The 22,093-nt window shown below is 40.1% G+C and overlaps 1 protein-coding gene across 11 annotated transcripts in view; it reads left to right on the plus strand.

The window, feature by feature from the left end:
- EML6 (EMAP like 6) overlaps positions 1-22,093 on the plus strand; it is a 120,385-nt gene that overhangs the window by 86,252 nt on the left and 12,040 nt on the right. For 3 of the 11 annotated variants that reach the window (XM_080408047.1, XM_080408050.1, XM_080408051.1), the window contains 11 exons: positions 931-1,083; positions 1,354-1,485; positions 3,273-3,361; positions 3,970-4,456; positions 4,684-4,810; positions 16,717-16,795; positions 17,984-18,113; positions 19,304-19,402; positions 20,598-20,618; positions 20,985-21,158; positions 21,860-22,068. In XM_080408047.1, the coding sequence (XP_080264173.1) occupies positions 931-1,083; positions 1,354-1,485; positions 3,273-3,361; positions 3,970-4,456; positions 4,684-4,810; positions 16,717-16,795; positions 17,984-18,113; positions 19,304-19,402; positions 20,598-20,618; positions 20,985-21,158; positions 21,860-22,068 (1,700 nt within the window). Of the gene's footprint in view, positions 1-930; positions 1,084-1,353; positions 1,486-3,272; positions 3,362-3,969; positions 4,457-4,683; positions 4,844-10,239; positions 10,372-13,845; positions 16,809-17,983; positions 18,114-19,303; positions 19,403-20,597; positions 20,619-20,984; positions 21,159-21,859; positions 22,069-22,093 lie in introns of those variants that run through there. The other 8 variants (XM_080408055.1, XM_080408056.1, XM_080408049.1 and 5 more) reach the window with 8 other exon arrangements.

Consider the following 22,093-nt stretch of genomic DNA (forward strand, 5'->3'; position numbering starts at 1 on the left):
TCATTTTCCTTCCTAAGAATACTTAAGGCCAGTGTACTCTTTGCTGACATTAAGAAGTTTCCTTATAAAGACAAATGTAAAATTTTCTACATGTTGAGCACAATCAGCCTTCAGTGGCCATATGAACTTTACATGTTATACAAACTTCTTTGAAAATGAACAGGTTTCGTGCCCTCACCTCTATAAAATTAGGTGAGCTATGTTGAAAAGCTGCCTTCTCAAAAATACTCTTATTTTGTTTACTCATTGATATCCTTAGGAAATTTTATGGTGTAAATTCAACATGCTTCATTTTCAGTGACAGATCCAAAGCACAGGAACTCTAAGTGGCTGAGGGAAAACAGAGTCAAATGTTTTGGAGAGGTGAACTCGGGGATGGATAAGGATTATCTGTATGAGACAGTATGGTCAGAAATAATGTTAAGGGAATAAGTAAGTGGAGGAAGTGTAGTACATCTCTGTTTTAAATGTGCTCCACCTGAAAGGAACCATTATTCAGTCATGTAACAAAGAAGCTTTAAGTGTAGTATCCCTGAAAGACATGTAGTTATGCTGCCCATAATGAGTCGTTGAATTATCCATCTGGCTATCCTTTCTGTATGTTGTGGGGGTTTAGGGTTTTTTCCCATTTTATTTTATTATAGTTCTATCATTGGTGCATTTAGAACATAGTTGGAAGGTGATATTTGCACCTAAACCCATTTCAAGACTGATCAAATCACCATCGTCAACTCAAGAAGAGCCTATACAGAGGCTATACATTCCCATTTAGTAAAACATTGATCATAGCCCTCCTATCACATAATATATTTGTTTTAATGAATAAAAAAATCAATTTTAGAAGCATACCTTTCAGTTGCAGTTTATTGATGGTTTTCTCAATCCCAAGTTTGTAAACCTTAAGATACTCTTTTCCGTTTTCCTTTGTAGGTGGACGATGCTGTGCCTTTTCTCCTGATGGGAAAGCCTTGGCTGTGGGGTTGAATGATGGGAGTTTTCTGGTGGTAAATGCTGACACTGTTGAGGACATGGTCTCTTTCCACCACAGAAAGGAAATGATCTCAGATATAAAGTTTTCACGAGGTATAATCACATGATAAGGTGGAAGGGGAGTGTTTATCCAGGAGTTTGTTTTTCTCCTCTAGACAAAAGATAGAATGTTCAGAAGGTAGTCTGGCTTTATATGCACTCCATGCATTTAAATACTTTCACTTCTGTGTGGTTGTATGCAGCCTAGTGTAACGGGGCCCACCCCTAACTGGTGCATTTGGATGCACTACAGTAGTAAAAATGTGTAACAATAATAATTATAACATGTACACCTTTAATAACCTCAGTGTCTCTTCTTTACAGAATCAGGAAAGTACCTGGCTGTGGCTTCCCATGATAATTTTGTAGATATTTACAATGTACTTACCAGCAAAAGAGTTGGCATTTGTAAAGGTGCATCTAGCTATATCACACACATTGACTGGGACTCGAGAGGTAAAATGTTTGAGCAGAGATATGGATTTAAAATGACTATAAAACAGAATATCAGAAAAATGTTCTTGTACCAGTTACTAAGATACACTGTAACAACTAATGCAAGTGATTTTTCAGCATCAAGCACCATATGGGTGCATTGCAATTACGTTTGTTGGTGTAACTCGTCCCCCCTTGTAGCATTTGTACCAGAGTATGTGCTACTTCACTGCTGACAACGTACGACTAAATGTCACTTACGAACATAGCATTGATTTCCTTTGCCCTGTGCTTTTTATAGTTTTGTAGTGTGCGGCACATTCTTCTTTTCCACCTTTTATGTCCAATTTCCTTTCTTCTTTGCTGAGCGTTGCCTGGCAATCACTGCAATGAAGTTAGAGCGCCTTATTGTCACAACTAATTAAGTCTAGCAGGATCAATAATGAGCTCATGCAAATAAGCCTTCCTAGACCTAATATGATTTTGTGTGGAATCACCTGTGTGTCTGAGCCCTGCTTCCCCTGTTGTGCTAGTCCCAAGATGTGGTGCGAGCTCACTGACATCGACAGAACTCCTTTCAGAATCTGTCCAGGTCTGGGTTCTCGAGCCAGTAAGCCATGCTGCAACTGAGCTGGCACTGTGTGCCTGCTTCCAGTCCTGATATTCTGACTGCTGATAGTTACAAACATGATATCAGCAATTTGTCGCATACTACCCGTATATCTGTAGTAGCCAGTTCTGGGATGTGTTACATGTACAGATAAAAGAAAACTGAAAAGTCTTTGTGTTCTTAATGGTATTTATTGCACTAATTCTAACTGAGCTTCTAGCTGTAAAGGATTAATATACTAAATTGTATAAGCTTGTGTTATGCAGGTCAGATGGGAAGGGCGTGATATTAATATAGCCCCATATTGCACACCTTGTGGTCAGTGATTCCAACGGCCTGAACGTATCTCATGTAACAAAGGGTAAGATGCCCAGCCAAAGTACAGCAATGTTGGAACTGCACTAGTTCATGTCGGTTGATAATATAATTGAGCATTTCTCAGTAAAAGGTGCTTTCCCTGGCAGTTATGCAGTTTAGCTATTGTAGAACTGCATTTATGATAATAAATCCCTGCAGTATTTCTTATACTGTTATAGTTGTTATAATTTGAAAAAAAATCAGAAAATGCCTTAATTTTCTTATATCAGAAATATTCTAAAACTGAATTTGAAAGCATTTTTTGCTTCATCATTCACAAATGCTTGCCAATATACTATCAGTTGCATGCAGGATTATATTCATGATATCACATTGTACGGGTGTAGTAAACTCCCTGTGCAAGGACAGTTTGGTGTGTAGCTGGACTGTAAGCTAGTTAGGCAGTGCAAAGTAGACAGGTGCTTACAATGTTTTTAGCTTTCAGCAAAACAGTCTTGCAAAATCATTACAAAATAGTTATGAAAATGAGTAGGACAAGGTTTTTTGGGTCTTTGGTGGGTTTTTTTTTTTTTTGCCTTCCATTATCATGATGATGAAAACACAAGCGAAATACTTCTTAACAGAAGAAAGTGATTTGCTGCAAGACAGTAACTTTTTAAGGATGTTGGATGGTATTTAAAATATTACTTCGGCAGTGAATCAGGAGCATAGGATTCTTATGAGAGTGATTCTAAGCATCTGTTTTACTTTTGCTATGAATAACTCTCTGGAGGATAATTTCTTAGCTTATCCCCAGAAATCTCTTCACTCAATCAAAATAAAGTTGATAATATTCATGTTAATGAATAAGATTCATAATAAACTCTTGTTTTGTATCTAGGAAAGTTACTGCAAGTCAATTCTGGTGCCAAAGAACAACTATTTTTTGAAGCACCAAGGGGGAAAAGGCATATTATAAGAATTGCTGAGGTACGAATTCTGCTTACTGCATTTTTTTAACTGTGAAAGTTATTTTTCTGGACTGTTGAAAATGAACATGGTTTTGTCTTCAAATGGTATATTTTTCCTTTTGAAATACTATATTTACAGTGGTTAGAATTAGAATTATTTAATGATTCTTTATAATGTCTTTCCTAGCATTTGTGTGTGGTAGAACCTGCAAGTTTCTGTTTGTGTATCTGAATTTGTTGTTTGTTTAATAGCAGTCATTTCGCATAATCCCCTTTCCTGACCAATCGCCTGGTTTCTGTGTAATTGGTGTGCATACAGGTTATAAACCATCTTTAGACACGGCTTTTAACAATGTTGATTCTTCTACAGAATTGCCAATATTTAGCACCTCAGAAAAATCTTTTAAGGAGATTTGTATTCAAATCATGCTCTGCCTTGGGAAAGCAGGAATGTTTAGTTTTAAGCCTTTTGATGAGGATATGCAGTTTGTATATTAAGCTGGAAACAGTACGTAGTTTCTAAAAACACTGAAAAAAACCTGGTATCAAACAGAAAATATACATGTGAAACCAGTGTGAATTTGGTATGTATTAAGATGACTTCTTTTGGGGAAATTTTGGTTGCAGATAGAGAAGATTGAGTGGGACACCTGGACATGTGTTCTTGGTCCTACTTGTGAAGGAATTTGGCCCATCCACAGTGATGTCACCGTTGTAAATGCAGCTAGTCTTACAAAAGATGGAACCCTATTAGCTACAGGAGATGATTTTGGGTTTGTGAAGCTTTTTTCGTATCCAGTGAAGGTAATAAGCGTATTTATTTCTGAGACTAGAAACTGCAAAAGAAAAAGAACTAAGGAAGACACTTCGCAATATGTCAGATTGCTAATACAGGAATTCTTTGTGCTGCAGGGCCAACATGCAAAATTCAAGAAGTATGTGGGTCACAGCGCACAGGTAACCAACGTGCGGTGGTTGCACAATGATTCTGTGCTGCTGACTGTAGGTGGTGCTGATACAGCTTTGATGATCTGGACCAGAGAATTTTTGGGCATTCAGGAGAGTAAGCTGGTTGATAGTGAAGAATCAGACACAGATGCAGAAGAAGATGGAGGTAAAAAGGATTACCAAAAATACATCTTTAATTTAGTCTTTATTCCCCAGGGGCTCACACAGGTGTTTAACATGAAGTGGGCAAGAAACTTTTCATGTGCTAATGTTCAGTGTAGGGAGAGCTCAGTAGGATTTGTTTCCTTCCTTTTATTGGCGCAGATCTTGTTTGCTACTCTTCCACTATGAAACAAGGGTAGTCTGTTTTATTTTATGTTTTATTTTTCAAAGGTTATGATAGTGATGTTGCAAGAGAAAAAGCAATTGACTATACCACTAAGATTTATGCAGTAAGCATCCGAGAGATGGAAGGGACAAAACCACATCAGCAGCTGAAGGAAGTTTCAGTAGAAGAGAGGTATGTCACACAAAGGCGTTCGTTTCCAAATGTGTGTTGCATTCTCTTGAATCTCTTTGCATTCAACTAAAATTAGTCCCTAGAAAGAAGCAGGAATTTTAAAATTCACAAGATAATATTTAAAATGGTATTCACAGGGTACAACATGTTAATGTGATAGAGAAAAACACATGTAGGTAAGTAAAACACCAGTGAGTGTTTAGTTCGCTTCTGCTGTTCACACAAACAATTATGTTCTTTCCTAATTAGCTTGTGTAGCTGTGCGTATGTCTACAGCAGGACATTCGTGGTTGGGTGAGCTTGTAAATACTTTGCAGTTAAGGCTTTTGGTGATGTTTTGGTTGAAAGATTTTCAGTGGCTTGTAATTGTGTCAGGTTGTTACTGTTAAAGCTGAAACTTCCTACGGCACACATGGACCTTAGGCTGAATTATTCTGAAAAAAAAATAAAAAGCAAAAAAAGCTGGAAAAACGCTATTGGAGAGGACAGTAAAGAAAAGGGATAAGAGCTAAGCACAGAGGGTGAGGTCCAGTGAAACACAAACGTAGGGGAGTGGGTGAGTGAAAACTGACTGGGACAGGACTGCTGGGACAGAACAGGAGTTTCTATAACCAGTGAAATACGTTCCTCTTTGTAATCTGGAACAGTAAATCTACACCTGCGAGTCCAGTTGATGACTCAGCTGTGAATCCATGCAGTCTCTTTCGATAAAATTTCTTTTTATAGGTGGTTGTTCTTTTATCATGAGTTTTCTTGCTTTTGCCCAATGTTGGGCACTGACAGAAAGGACTCCTGAGGGTTAGCCCACAGAAAGAATTTAAGCCTAGTTGTTTCCCCTCAGTTTCCCCAGGACGCATGGCTAGTAACAATACCAGTAGTGTGATGGCATAGTGTTGTCCCCACAGGGATTCTGCCCTAGTTAGAGAACAGGATCCCTAGTCCTCGGGGAATACAGCGGGTGTGGAAGTAAGCAGTGCTGTGCTGTAGGATCCCTCCTGCAGGTATTGCGAAAGGTAAGAGTGCTGTGTGTAGGAAGAGGCTGGGGTGGCAAGAAGAGAGCGCGCTGGAGCCTGTGGAGAGCTGCCTTCTTGTTCCTGCTTCTGTCACAGAGCTTCTTGTGCTGGCTGGCAGATAGAATATTTTGCAGGCAGCCTCTGGCTCTGAGTACCACCTCGTTTCCTGCTGTCAGCTGAGAGGAGCGTGGCTGAATTTGCAGAAAAACTGCGTGTTCATAGCTGCAAGTGGAGATCATATAAGCGGTTTTTTGAACAAACACGTAACACGTAATTACACTGAACAGATTAAGTGGCAGCTTCTGAGATTTTTGGCTTTAAATCTCCTTGGTGTCCTGATTTGCAAGATACAAAATGGAGTTAGGAATACTTCCTAATCTTTGAAAAATAAATTAGCTTATGTTTTTAAAGCTCCCAAAGAAAGCAGTGCTGAGCATCATGGACAGCAAGTAATAATATTTTTTCACTTGGTATTTGAATAGGAAAACAAATGTTGAGTATGAAAAATGAGAAGAATAATGTTGCACACACACCCTTTTTTTTCATCACAACATTTTAACAAAAACATGCAGCGGGAGGATTAGTGATTTTTTTCAATATAATGTTGGACCATAACCATTTCTTTTCCCCTTCTTTTATAGATATCTCTTTCCATTTTCTCATTTACTCCTATAAAGTCTTTGCTCCTCCATTTTTCTATAAAAAGGCATAGTGTATTATCTAGTAAACATGAATGTTTTGAGATTGAATTAAAAAAGGAAAAATATTATTTTATATTGGGCAAATACTGCTAAATCATTATTACACATGAAATAACAAGTGCCAGTGGTACAATGGCCAGATGTTTTACACCAGCAACCCTTGTACCCTGCAGCTGCTTTATTCTGCTTTGATGATGCAAAAGTAACTGTCCAGTGAGTTTAATTGACCAATTAATCTGGGCTTACAATTGTTTTGTACTAGTGAATTGCCAACAATATGAGCATAAGCATCAGCCTCTTCTGCAGCTTTTCAGTGCTGTTTTCAGTCCAGGAATGAAAATCATTGCAGTCCCTTTGGGTCCCTAGGAAGCTTTTCTTCTCTGAAACCTGGCCACGGGCCTGCTGTCTGATGCAAGCCACTACTCTGCTTCTCAGAGGAGCATCTCAGTCTGCCACATACACGTCAGGCTTCCTGACTCGAGTCTGTCCACATTCTTAGTCCTGCGCTGGATGAGCTGATTCAGCTGAACCTGCTGTGTTGCTGTGGGGGAAGGCACCCCCTGAAATAAACAGGCCGTTTGCTTTTTTTCAACCTTTTAAACAAAACCTGCAGTACCTGCAAAGCAGCATGTAAGAAGAGAAACGAAGCAGGCTTCCCATTTGTCACAACGACACTGATCATCCTTAATGCCGGGAAAACATGCTTTGTGCTATCCAGCACCACAAAGCAGCACTGAGGCTGGAAGCTCCTCTAGTATTTCCACACTACCCACTCTGTTTATAGCTGGTGCACCTAATTACATGGGTAGGCACCTCCTCTGTAGTGAGGTTGCCTCCGATTTCTGTAGTAGTCTCTTCGTAATGACTGTAAATGAAAATAGCATACTGTAGCCTATCTGAAAGAATAATCTATCCTGTAACAAGCTCTAGACTGAAGAGAGCAAAAAGGAAAATGTTTACATTCTCTGTATCTTTTTTTCTTCTTACTGTCTCTATGTAATCAACAGTTTTGTATTTCATTTTAAAATAGCTTAAAAATAAACCCTTGTACTGACCTTTCCATCTTTTATGCTGAAGAGTCACAGCTATTCTACACGTTCTTTATATGACCTCTAGGGCTACTTCAATATAATCACATCTTTTGTATTTGGAATTTGCTGTTCTGTTACATTTGTCAACAGATCCCATACTTTTCATATATAGCTTCTTAGTCAAAGATAAATTCCCTTCCCTTTCTTCATCGGATTGGTGTACATTAGCAGAATTTATAGTCAAACAGAAGCAGGAATTATATGGTGAAATGCAGGCAAATGCAGTTTCTGAGGGTGTTGTGCTGGGATAGAGCCTGAGGCTGTGAAAGGTACTGGGTTTTGGATGCAGTTAGAGGAGATGAATGTGTTGGCGACCGCAGTTGTCAAAGGCTTCAATTTTTGGCCACAGTTGCACTGATGTGTGCACAATTTATGCAGAATCTTGACACTCCCTATTACGAGTGCTTCAGGGTGAAGCTCGCTTCCCTCGTAAGACATAGGGATTAGGAGGGAGGCTTCATAGCTGTGCCACGCTCATCTTTTCAGAGAATACAAAGGCATGCAGCAGCTAATGAAGGGTTTGTCTGAGCATGTTCTAAAAGCTTCCTGAAAGCACTGGGCTGACTTTTCTTTGCATCTGCAAGGGTCCAAAGTGACAGTCGATCAAGCCAGATGAAATTGAAAGTTTACAAGTACTCAACTGTCAGTGTTAAGGAAAACCTAAGTTCTAAATCAGCAGGTCTTCAAGACATGGAGTCTTGAAATCTCTCTGTGCACAGAGCTGAGTGAGATGGCAACGAGTGATACTGAAGCCAGTTCACAAAGCTTTAAAGCTTCTGTAAAGGGCACAGCTGAAGTAGCCTCTCCCAGTCCCTTCAGATAGGAAGAAGGGAACCAAGAGGCTGTATTCCATTCTCTTTCAGGCAGGTACATGTGAAAACCTGGTAGTCTTTTCAGGGGGAAGATTGTCTGGAGAAGATATTCTAATCCCAAATCTTTCGTCTTTCTAATTGTGCCGTATATCTGTATGAAGACCCCAAAGACTGTGCATTTGACGGGATTTACACACTGGGAATATTCTGAGATTGTTAACATACTGTCTAAATTTTGAAAAATATGTTACAAGCTGGAAGGCCATTTAAGATAGTTAATCCCAAGTCCTGAAAAACTGCTGGTCCACTTTCACTGCAAAATGCAATAAGGATCTGAGAAGTATCCCCCTTCCTGTATTTTCATTGCATGTCTGAGATGGGAAAAATTGTGAGATATTCAGAAGTATAGTGGGTAGAAACCCAGAGTTAAACAAAGTAGATTTAAATTAAGAAAAGGAAAAACAGAAAAATAAGCATCCAGCTCAAGCAAGAGGCAGGAATAGCTAGGGCTGTTGCTCTGAGCTTCTTCTTGGGAGCAAGGACTTCAAGATAACGATGTTTCTTTCTTTAAATAGTAATATTTAGAAGGTGAACTGTTGCTGTGAACAAGTTGTTTCCCTCCTTACATAATACAAATATGCTTCGAAGGTACTATGTGACACCTAGTAGACAGTTTTGGTTCAAGAAGATGGCTGTTTTATTTTCCTCTTCATTATAGCTACATTTCCATCTTTTTAACATTTGTGTTTGCTAGAATAAGCTTGCAGGACTCTATGTTTCTGTAATATTAAGAGCGGTGAATCTGAAAAACTGGAAGTACATTATCCCTCTAGAAATAACGAATCGTTGTACAATTCAGGAGGAGTTTGATCTCAAGAACTGAGATGTGTCTCCTGAGAAGACTGCAAGTATGTGGCTGAATACTGATACAGGCAGCACCGGCTTATGAGGGGAGAGTTTGCAACAAACACCACCCTTCTGGAAAGGAATCAACAATTCACAATGACTCCCCCAAAATTAACACAAAGACTTACTCTGCTGTCTTTTTGTCAAAAGAGATCAGCCACTAATTCACCCTTCTCTCCCCCATCATGGGAGAGAGTAGGGGGACAGACTGGAAGTAATACTCGATACCAGATAACTGCCTTTGAGATATCTGCAGTTATCTGCTCTGCATCCTCTAGTACTACCCAGCACGTGCTCTGTGCTTAGCGCGATCCAGCAAGGTGAAAAGGAAATCTGTATTACACTGGTCTTCCCCAGGGTATTGGGCCCCTGAGCAAACAGGGCAGAGAAATTTCATTATTATAAAGGGCAAAAAAACTTGTATGTGACAAATTTGGGGATAATATTAAGGTTTTTTTCCTTAGAAAAGAAAATGAAAGCGCTTTATCAAATGTACTTTTCCTGTCTTATTTATTTACATAATGAAAAAAATGATGATTCCGTTAATACCTCCAAGGAACATAGAAGTTACATGATAGATTTTACTTGCAGGATTTGAAATAAGTCATGGTCTAGTATTATTGAGGGGGACCCAAGGTTTACTGTCTCCGTCAGCAGTTACAGCTTTAGGATGGAAAAAGAACAGAAGAGATGAGGCTTAGGAACAGTTTTAAAATGTCTTGTTGTTGTACTTGTCAGTGCGTTCGGTTCAGATAATTAATTGATTGTTGTTTCTCTCTCCTCTCCCCAACCTTCTTGTTTTTCTTCTTTTCCCTTTCCATGTCCTTTCCTCCCCACCTGCCCTTATTTTCCTCTTCCTTTTTTTGCTCCTCTGATTGGCATCCTCTTCGTTGCTCTGCCTGTAAGGTACCGAAGCGGGGTGCCAATGAGAGGTGCTGCAGGAGCAGTCTCACGGTGTGGGAGCTCCAAGAGCAGTGCTCCCACACCATGGGACCACTTGGTCACTGGTGGGACTATCCCAGACAATCCAGGACAATTGTAAGCTATACTGCGTGTTCCACAGGCATTGTGCTTTATTTCAGAAAAAGGCTGACTTTTGAACGGGGACCGGTTATAACTGGCAAAGAATTTATATTATAAAATTAAAACCAGCTTGCGTGAAGACTACACTTAATGTTACTAATATGAAAGGCAAAGATTTGTTTGCATTTTGCATTCTATTAACCACTAACATGTATCCTGTTTGCAGCTTTCATTTAGTTTGATTTGCATGATTCTACGTAAACTGGAAACTCTTGTAATACACCTGGTGATGGAAACCCCTTTAAAGCAGGTTGAATGTGTAGAAAACAAAAAGCAGCATTAGCATGTTTGTCTAGTTTTCTGTTTTCTTAACATGCTTGTCTCCCTTTCCGTGGGTTATCTGTCTCAGAGCCTGTTCTCAGTTGTGTTATTACGCGTCATTTGTAATCATATGTTCTGATAAAGAGGAGAAGTTAAGGGAGGTTAAGTTGGATTTTCTCTCTTCAAATATTATTCTCTTGATTATTTATTTTTTTTAAATTATATGAGCTGAATTATATAAGCTTTCAAAATAGCCCCCACACGTGGCAAGTACAAGCCTTTGTATCATAAACTGAATTATTAGACATATGGTTACAAAATTTGTTCACGCACTTTTACATGCACACTGCTGTGGGTGCAGTGTAAGAGCTTTGAATGTAAATCTGTGTTGTATTGATGTGTAGGTGGGAGCTACTCAAAATGTATCTGGAAAAACACATCTCTGGGGTGGAGAAAATAACTTGGGCTTATTTCAGCAAAAACCCACTCTTTGAGAATGAGTAGCATCCTTTGGAATATTCACTTATACCTCCTCAGCAGCATTATGTCAAGTTAATGCATCCTAAATGGATTTGGCAGCACACCGGTTTCATCACAGTTGTCCCCAGGCTTGAACACATTGTGCCTGGTATTTTTACAATCCCTGCCAGCCTACTGCAGTCGGAGCCAATCTCACTTCTCCCACAGGTCAGCACAGAGCTGGCCCAAAGGTCTTTCGCATTTGTGTGACACTTGGTAGGTGTGGAATTGAGGGATGCCAATGCTGTCACGACACATGACGTGTTACCAGTGTTTCTCTCTCAGAACCTGAGCGCTCTCTGTGCTGAGGTTGATGCGAAACATTCAGCTTTGTTTGAGAGTTGTTGTGTGGGTTGTAGTCCAGGACGGATCAAAAAGGTGTTGTTTCCGATAGGTTTTGTTGTGCAGGGGAAGGATCTGTCTAGTATGTTTTACCTCCAGCCCAAAAGTTCTCCATATACTATTGGTTAAATATTTTTACTTGTACAATAAGCACAGCTTCCAAACAGGGAATCAGAGTTTATGTAAGGAACAACAAAAAAATGGAAAAGGCTCTTCCTCTCGAACATGATCACACACCCCAAGAGACATCTAAGGAAAGAGAGAGACCTTCCAGAACATGCTAAAGTCGGGTTGATTCTGATGCTTTGGGAGTGTATGGAGAGAGTTCTCCCGAAGTCTCCTTACCTGAGGTATTTGAAACTTTTTAGCCCAGGCAGAAACGTGGGTTTTGCCTAAAGCACATTGTTGCAGGGTGTTCCCTGAAGCCGGTTTTGGCAAACAAGACTGAAGGATCTTCCCAACAGCCCTGCCTGTCCAGTGTGTTGCACGTATGGCCCATCTCTGCACAGCAGGGCCAGCCGTTTACAATAGCTGTTTAAACTAACAGCTTTACAAGATGTTTTGAACAATGACCTTGTTAAAAAAGAAAGGCCTTCAGATTTCATTCAGAAGTGATTACCCGTCTTACTAAGCTGCTTTTCTCCTTGGTTCACATTTGGAGACTGAACCAGAATGACATGTGAATGCAATGACTAGCTTCCCTTGCAAAGCACAAAAATGGCTATCACCGCCATACGTTCTGCAATACCTTTGGGGTTTTTTTTTGTTGGGTTTTTTTTGGTTTTTTTTTAAAGAGTGCATCAGCATACATATGAAATTATAAATACTGTAACCATGCTAAGGGTTTTTCAGTGCTACTCTTTTAAAAAATAATTTACATTACAACTAATGTTTCCCTCTAGTTTTGTTTCAGCTGCACTTTGGTCACTGTGTCAGTCTCGGCTATTTTTCCTATTGAATACTATTCCTTTTTGTTGTCTCGTGTTATCTACAAAATGTAAAGGAAAAGTAACAGCAGAAAAGTTATATGTAAAACTCCTATGTATGTTGGCATGGGAAAATGCAAAGGTTTAGAATTCACAAAATCTTTTAATCACTTCTTACAGCTTTTGGAGTTTTGCAGCAGTTTTAGGGCGCTTGGGAATTCCCCTCCTGTCAACTAGCAGAAGCACACTCTTAAAAGCTGCTTTTGCATTTTTTTTTTCTGAAACGAACAGTATTATTTTCTTTTAAAAAAAAAAAAGCTTGGGTTTTTTGTTCTGTTGTCCAGACACCAGTAGTAGATTGTCTTACCTCTCTTCAAATCTTGCTTTCTCTTCCTGGGAGCAGTCCTGCTTCTTTTTGTTTTTGTGTAGCATCCAAGTATGTTCCCTCTCCAGCAAGCAGCCATCTAAATTCACGTGTTAGTCTCCCTTTTGGACTCTCTTCGGTTTCTTCTCTACCCATTCCTGCTGGGCCCAGCCCGTCACCTTCTCAGTGTCAGAATGTTTTTGTCCATCTGTCCCTGCTCCAAACCTCATTGTTTATTGCTTTCATGCAACGTTGTTTTTGAAGATCCAATTCTGTTCCTGTTGGTGTCAGAACAGAATATTTGTGTTCTTGCCAATTTATTACTGATGCAGACAACATCTCTCACCAGAGAAGCAATTATGCCATGTGCTTTAAAAACATGAGTTTGTTATCCCTGTCCCTTAGAATTTATTGTAAAGATCATTTTTGGTCTGTTTTTTCTCCGTTATTTTCAGTATAAGTGGAACTAACACCATCCCCCTGCTCCCCACCCCCACCCCTGCACTTTGGCCCTGTTCTCGGACATCCCTTCTCTCTTCTCCCTCAGGGTGCCCACTGTTCCAGAACTCCGTTCCCTGCCCCCCCCCCCCCCCCCCCCCCCCCCCAGCTCTTGGTAAGTCCATCCGATTTAGGCTCCTCTTCCTGCTCCCTGGTCTTGGCCATTTCGGATGGCCTTCTCACCTGGTGAGAGAGTGAAAGAACTGTCACTCACATCTCTTTACATTTCTGCATGAAGACAGTGGGTGAGATTTTTGTCAGTTTAAATCTGGAGTTAGCACACTGATTTATAGCCGTGCATACTTGTGTGAGTGTATCCTCAAAATAATCGTTAATAACAGGAATTTTATTTGCTGTATTCACAGTATCTAAAGAACTGAAACCCCTCTAATGTCTGACTGTGTCTTATCTTTCCTGGAACTCATCCATCCTGTAACGTAATATAAGCACATTTATTATAAATTACTGGAAAGAAACCGTTAATGCTTGTATTATGTTTTAACTTGCTTTCCTTTGGAGGCAGGGAATTGTCAAGTAAGTACTAACAACACAGAGCACAGATAAAGCACAGCTTGTGGTGAATGTACGATGCAGATTGCGAGGTCAAAAAGGGTAAATATATGTAATTTGCTGCAGAGCAAATTTCTTGTCTTGACACTGCCGCCATATGTATGAAAATAAATCAGGTGTAGTCACAGACTTGTTCAAAATGAAATGACTTCTAAAAATGTAAAAAATTTAGTGCTGCTTTACATTTGTTTTATTAAGACGATAAGGCAATGAATGCATACATCTGTGTATATATACATGTATATATGTATATATGAATGCACACAACGTTCGTGTTTGTGTGTACTGTGGATAGATATATATAAAAGTACATGTGTGTATGTGTATGTTTCCAAATTAAATCTCATGCTTACAGTCTAGTGATTATCAATCACGTCATAGCAGTAGTGTTCTCTTGCTTTCGTAAAAAAGTTTGGCTTGCTCTTGTCATAACTCTAACTGATATTCCTAGGTAAAAAGTGTAAAAATGATCCATTTTAAAATTACACTAAAACAGAAAAAAGAGCAGGAAGCGTGCAAGGAAATTATTTATTCTTTTCATAAGTGCTGATTTAAAGGCCCTAGTAAATCTGGGCTGAAATGAAATAAGATAATTAAGTTTTGTAACCATTTCCTCCGCCCTTCTCTCCTGGTGACTGCACTGCTGTGCGGTCCAGTTACCGCTGACGGTTATGTAACGTGGCTTGACCGACCGCTTTCAGAGAGAATAAAGGTACTTGTTTCCTTGCGAACAAAAAAGTACAGGCTGTCCCCCAAGTGAGCTGGCCTACCAGCGAACAATTACCAGGCTAAATTGCAGGCTGAGCTGGGATAGAAAACAAGCATCCATTGTGTGCGTTCTCAGCAGTGCTTATGAGGCTGTCACGTGCCTACCAGTTTCCATCCCTGTCAGGCACCTGCAAATAAACAAACGTGCGGAATCACGTTCTCCTTCAGTATAAAGCGTGCAGGAAGCATGGATGTAGCTTCCCTTTTTTCCCTCCGTCCTGTAGGATCTTTAGTTCAGAGTATACCCAGGGCTGCCAGAGTATGATGATTCCAAATTGTAGACTGGTGCACTCTTTAATTTCTGTTTTAGTTCATGCTGGCATGCTCGAATAGCATGTTTTGTGCCACAAAGGAATGACTGATCAACTCTAAAAATGCTTGTGCATGAGTAAAGTGGTCAGAAGTACACCTAAACTGTATTAAGTTTCTTACTTGGCTTTGTTTGCTGCTTACAAGGGGATCAAGGTAACTCTTTTCTCTTTTAATGTCGCAAGATCCACCTGCTAATGTCCTTTGCTAGTACTCAGTGAGTTTGCTTGTTTGCTTGAGAAGTGGGATAGTTTGTTTACCTCCGGCTTTGTTCTGTATTTTGTAAAGCTCAGATCTTCATTCTACTTACTCCTGCAATAAGTATTCTAGCTGTGTAGCAGTGTTCTAGCTGTGTGTTTTGTCAACTGTTGCCGTTAATACCTTCCATAAAAACCACAGTTCCAGAAAAAGCAGCTCCATCTAAGCGAAAGGCATTTCATTCTTCTGCAGTTAATTTTTGCAAAATGAAAATTAACGGTAGTTACAGGATAAGGAGATCAACAACCTAATTTTCACAGCATATATGTAATGTACATCAGGTTCGAACTTTTTGAAATCTCAAACTGTGGAAATGCTTTCCAAATCTGAGTGTTTATTAAGTAAATTGAGGACAGGCATTTTGGTATTTTACTTACAGAGCCCCACTCTGGTTTAACCCCGTCTCCAGAACCTGCAACTGGAGTTTAAAGGCATGCAGTGGGGGTGGGTTTGTGTTATTGACAGCAGCCACTGAGTGATGTTTTGGAGCAAGCGTTTAACCATAATACCTCGTTTTATTCTCCTGCCATCACCACTTCTGCCCCAGCCTTCTAGCAAGACCTGTTTTCTAAGTGAAAGATGATCAAACGTAATTAAGAATCCAGGCCAGATTTCTATGGGCTAATTTCTCCAGTAATCCAGTGCCATTTTTATGGCGCTGTTCCACTGCTGACATGGTTACAATTAGCCCTCATGGATTTCCCTTAACAGAAAGCGAGAATCATTGTGCTTAAACTAACACAATGGTCACCTAACGCGGAGGGAGCCTGTGCAGCAGGCGCTTGATTTTTGCAAGGTCATGAACTTCCAGAGACTGAGCTCCCTCTACTCCTCCTAGGGTTGTGCCCCTTCTTTTTCTCTCAGAAGGGTCAATAGTAGCAGTAAAGGGTATCTGTCCATAAAGCCCATTTGCACAAGTCACATTTTGTTTCAGTCTGTTCTACATTTGTCTCTTAACAACTGTAATTATATAAAAATGCTTTGCTGGCCTTAGTCTCTGTTAAATTCACACGGATGAATGACTTGTACATTTAAAAATTAATCACTTCATCTTTAATGTGATTTTGAGGAGATTTTAATAAATCATGTCAAGGTTGATGGGGCTTCTCAGAAGCAGCAAGTTGGGGAAAGGTCAACTGCTAGCTGTAGGAAATGTTTTAGATCATTTCTGAAAGCGTCAATTTACTGTCATTCAGTATTCAAGGATTTTTCCATGGATTGAAGTCATTATGGTTTTTTTTTAAAAATGATGTAAGGCGTTCTGTTCTGCCACTTATCCGCAAAATCTACATCAATGTTATTTCTGCTCTTTCCATCGAAATGCGTATGATTTTAGTCAGTTTATTGTACAACTCTAAAAAAGCTAGGAATTAAGCTCATGTAGTTGCAGTGGGGCATTTTCTGTTCACATACGCTATGGTTTTGAAGATTTTTATCTTGCCTTCAAACATATTGATTGTATTCTTTTTAAAATGTTTGTTTCAGGCCACCAGTTAGCAGAGCTGCTCCTCAACCTGAAAAACTGCAAAAGAACAACATCAATAAAAAAAAGAAACTGGTGGAGGTAGGCTTAATACTTCTTCATTTGCTTTAGAAATAATAGGTGCTGGGTGATAATCATCCGTGTTTTGAGGGCAGCTAAAGTCACGTGTAGATAGAATAGAGCGCCATTCCGAGACAGTGCTTTCAGCTCTGGTGGCAAGCACCAGAAGGTGATGGTAGACAGCAGCCTCTGTCAGACAGAACCTGGGATGCAGGGTGGTAAAGCTTGTCTCTAACAGCAGATCTCTGCACACCCAGAATTTGTCTCCTGATTTGAAGGGCAGGCAGAGCCCATACTCACTGCGTAACCCCAAGGTTATGAGCAGTCAGAAACCACACTTTCACACTCATGTGCAGGAGTTTGCACAACGTTGCTTATTTACTTTGGAATGCACCTTTTCCTCAAACTGTAGGCCCCCCCCCAAGAAACTTGATTGAATTTCCCCATAATAAGCTGAACAAGGACTGTTCCGTGATCTGTGTGGAGCATTTGCAACAATCACTTGGTCTGTCAGTGTAGCTTGAGTTGTTCCAAGTAAGCTGTAATCGTGTTTGGGATGGATCAATGAAGTCTGTCTTCTGGGCTGTAGAGGCAACTTTAACAGCAATCCATTAACTATCACTGGTTTTCTGGGAGAAATTTTCTTGGCAATTGCTTATTGTAAGCTGCAATTACACCTCTGATTAATGTTTATAATTATAGAGTTACTTATAGCTTGCCCTTGCTTCATATAAGGACTTGACGGTCAGAATTTGGTCTGTTAAAGTTTGGTAGTTTGTGAGAATGATTTTTGAAGACTCTTGAAGTAGAAGTCAAGATATTTGCAAATATCTGATACCCTATACAGCTATTAAACTGTGATGGGCAGATTAATAATGTTGGGCCTGGTTTGTAAGTTGTATCTATTTTGAATGGAAATTTACAGAAACCAAACATTTACAGCCAGCTGAATTATTAGAGAAATAATAATATAAATGCAGTGCCTTAGTTAACCGATAAAAGCATTGTAGATAGCCTGTGAGAATGTCATGCCTCAATAATTAGCAAAAGAACAGGGATAACTGATGAATTATTGTTTAATTATTCTAGCGCCTCTACAAGTAGCTTGTGTAATTAGTTTAGAACTGTGCTTATGTGATCTGAACTCTGTAGTTTCCTTTTTTGGTCTTTCATTTCACTCTTATTCTTTCTTCTGTTTTACTTCACCAGGAGCTGGCTTTAGACCATGTCTTTGGATACAGAGGATTTGATTGTCGCAACAACCTTCATTACCTAAATGACGGTGCTGATATTATTTTCCACACAGCTGCAGCAGGCATAGTTCAGAATCTTTCTACTGGTAATTCAACTTGAAACAATACTTTGAGATAAAAAATGCTTTACGAGTGCAGTATTTCTGATTGAAAGCCCTAATTTTTTAACATTCCTGTAATTTTCTCACATTTTGCATCTTGATAAATAATGCAAAAAAGTTTTAAGTGGCTGTTGTATCACATCAGCAGTTTCTCCTGTTGGGGTCATCCTGTAGAGCCATCCTGTTCGTTTCAAGAGGTACAAGATTCTGGGAGGAAGCGAAATAAAACCCAGTTCTAGTCCCGCAGCTGTGCTGGTCTAAAATCCCTGCTGAGGGCACAGGAGTGGCGTTCTCAGGGGGAGAGCCTGGGTGCTGAAACGCCTAGTACCCGCAGACATGTGAGGAGTGCTAACGTCTGTCATTTCACTTTGGGATGTTTTCACGAAGCTGTTCTCCAGGGAAGGGTGCATTCTGATGCAATAGTGTGAGCAAATTGCTCTGTGGAAGGGGTAGAAATATTCCATGCCTTTTGGGTAATGAAAAGGAAGAAAACTGCCAAAAATGTATCTGGCTGTAGGATGTAGCACCAACATACATATCTAGAGAAACAAAGATAGAAATTAAAGGAACTTTGGCTTTATTATATTCCCTCTTCGTGCCACAGTGAACCAGAGGGCCAAGAAGCGGGGAGGCAGAAAAGCTGCCACATCTGGTGACCTGTGGGGACCCCAGTCCTCGCACAGCCTCTGACCTGGGAGGCTGGGAAGATGCCCCCAGCTGTTCTCTTTGGGCCCTTCCCCTTGGGAGGATACTGCCAAGCACAGACGTCGCAGGGCTGTGCTCTCGGCTGTTTCCCACTGCCTGCTCCCGTGTGCTGGGGAGCCTGGGCCCTGCCTTTGCCAGCTTTGCTTTTTCTTGCAGGTACAGGTGGCTACAGGATGATTCTTGAGCTGATTCCTGGTTCCCTGGACATAGCTACTTTAACAAATATTGCTTTATATATATATGTGTGTGTGTGTGTGTGTGTGCATCAACAGTTGTGCTCACAGTGCGTTCGGTCGTGGTGCCTGGCAGTGAGAGCGGAGCAGGTGCTGACGTAGTTGCGGCCCTGCCCCCAGCATCCCCGGGGAGTACCGCCTGGCAGCAGGAGCAAGCTGCTCGGATAGGCTTTGCTTCAGTGCCAGTTCTCTTTCTTCGATCCTGTTGTGAATAAAAACATGTCTGAATTTCATTAGGTAGTCAGAGTTTCTACCTGGAGCATACTGATGACATTCTCTGCCTCACCGTGAATCAGCACCCGAAGTATAAAAACATTGTGGCTACCAGCCAGATCGGTAGGTGACTCTCCGTATAACAAAGTTTTACTCAAAAGTTATCAAGGGCGCTGATTTATTTTGGGCTTTCTTGTGTAGGAATTTGTAGCAGGCCATGCCAGTGTTACTGTCCTCAAACTTTTCCTTTGATTTCTTGCAGTTTCAATGTCATCTCTGATTGTGAGGGGGTTTTTTTAGAGTTAATTGCAGTATAATCCTATTTCAGAAAGCAACCTTAGATAAACTGTGCTAAATCATCTCATTGATGTGTAGGCATAAGATTTACAGAATGCCCTCTTTCCTTCGTGTAGCCAAGACACTGTTTAGCAGTGAAAACACAGCAATGAGAATTTTCTGTGCAGGAGAACAAGAGCTATACAGAAACGAAAGGAAACGGAGTGAAAGCTCAGCAGAAGTTGTGACACATGGCAGGGGCCAGTTGTGAAGCCGTGTGTGTTTAGGTGTTTATTATTTACACGGAGGGTCCTGTTGGGACTCTCCCATACAATGTTTACTCCTTTCGCAGGACTAAGCATTGGATGGGAAATGCAGGCTTGTTTGTCCTAAAGCTGGAGAAGGACCTGTTGCCTTCCACTTAAACCAGCTCAATACTGGAGTAATTAACCTCATGACAAAGAATGGTGTCATTCTAATTCACATCAGTCTGGAAGGAGTCCATGACTTAACAAGAGGCAGAAAAGTGGTAGTAGATGAACGCCTGGACGGGGCGCTGTCATTTCAATCTGAACGTTGAGTAAACACAAAGATCTGGACGTGTTGTCAGAGCTCCGATTCCAAATACTGATTGATTTCTATGACACGGAAAAGGTGCCTGTTCAAGGCCCTTTTCCCAGTCTGCCACTAAGTGCCCATGAAATCGGTTTTCCTGCTTTTGGTTGCTCTTCTGTAGAACTACAGATTAATTTATTAATTTTTAAAAACTGCATGTCTTCAGCATTTCTTTTAAATAGCATTTTAAAAACTCAAAGTACTAAATATTGTTGCAAGATTTGTGTATAAAAACCAATATACCCAAAAAAGTTCAACAATATTCCTGCTTATTTGTTTTGTTGATTTAATCCATATCCATTTTCAGATTTTTAATTTTTTTTTCCTTCTGGTGCCGACGCTGGCACTTCAGCATTAGAAACATGACTTATTTCACCTATTGTTTTCCCTTGGTGCTTCCTCATTTGCCATTGCTCTCACAATGCAGGTGATATGACAGAATTTCCAGGTAAGGCTGATTTGTTTGTGAATTTTAGTCAGCAGAGTTATGTAAAAGTTTCATGTTACCTCGTATCTGTGAATCGCGGATACAAGTGAAACATCTACAGACGATTTCTTTTGCATGAGGCTCTTCACGAATGTTATGCTGTTCTTTTAGAATTTGTCTTACTTCATGAAATACAATGATTTCCCCTGTGTTTTGCAAGCATTTATGATTTTTTTGTTTTATTTTTTGAGTACTGTTAAAAGAAAACAAAGCCCCGCAACTTGTAAGTGTTTGTTTAGGTTAAATGTTCTTGAAAAATGCCCATTTTGCATTGACACTTTCCAGATCCTGAATTAATTCTCTTCCAATACATCTTTTTGTACATAGGTACAACTCCCACAATTCATATATGGGATGCTATGAGTAAGCAAACGATTTCAATGCTACGTTGCTTCCATACCAAAGGGGTCAACTATGTTAACTTCAGCGCAACTGGCAAACTTCTGGTTTCAGTGGGAGTTGATCCAGAACACACTATCACAGTGTGGCGGTGGCAAGAGGGTAAGACTGGAAAAATCATGTTCCTTCAGCCTAACGGAACTGGGTGCAATTGCTTGCTTTCCCTTTCAAGTCTTTGAAATAGATTTGTGTTCTTAGTCTGAGTATCATGGCTCCCTAAGACAAAGTCAGTTAAAGGAGATAGCAAAGTACTAGAAAAACATGAATAAGAAAATAAGTTTATTGTAAGTAGAAGTAAGTTAAGAATGTTGTTTAATATAAAATTCCATCAAATTAAGGAAAGTATTTTGGTTTTCTTCCTAAAATACTCAGACTTGAAATTCTGCACTGTAGCTAGGCCTTTGGGAGGTCATTTCCAGAAAATAATTATCATCTTTTGAAACGGTGGGGAGGAGGAGTGGCTCAGCTCATTAGATGTGTCCTTGTGCATTTCACCCGATGGCAACTCAGTTTCTCTGTTGCTACTTCACTGACCAAGGAGATGGGTCATGCTGTGAAGACATAAATTTGCATTTCCTAAAGCTGTCAGATGCAGTGGAATACCCAGAGCCCTTACAGGTTGCATGAATTAAAATGTTTGATACGCTAAATAGTGTTGGGATTTGCAAAAAATGATGTTAGCTTTCAGCATCTGGGGCACAGTTCTCTAATCCAATACCGGGTGAATTTCTTTTATAAAATCGTGTCAGAGCTTAATTTTGCGGGTAAATTTAACTGGTTTTATCCTTTCCTAATCCAAACAGGGGCTAAAGTTGCTAGCAGAGGAGGACACCTGGAGAGGATATTTGTTGTAGAGTTCCGCCCAGATTCAGACACACAGTTTGTATCTGTTGGGGTAAAACACATGAAGTTCTGGACGTTAGCTGGCAGTGCTTTGCTTTATAAGAAAGGAGTCATTGGTTCCATGGAAGATGCCAAAATGCAAACCATGCTTTCTGTTGCCTTCGGAGCAGTGAGTTCAAATTACTTGCCACAGA

The sequence above is a fragment of the Falco punctatus genome (genome assembly GCF_963210335.1).
Source record: "Falco punctatus genome assembly, chromosome: 12".
Lineage (NCBI taxonomy): Eukaryota > Metazoa > Chordata > Aves > Falconiformes > Falconidae > Falco > Falco punctatus.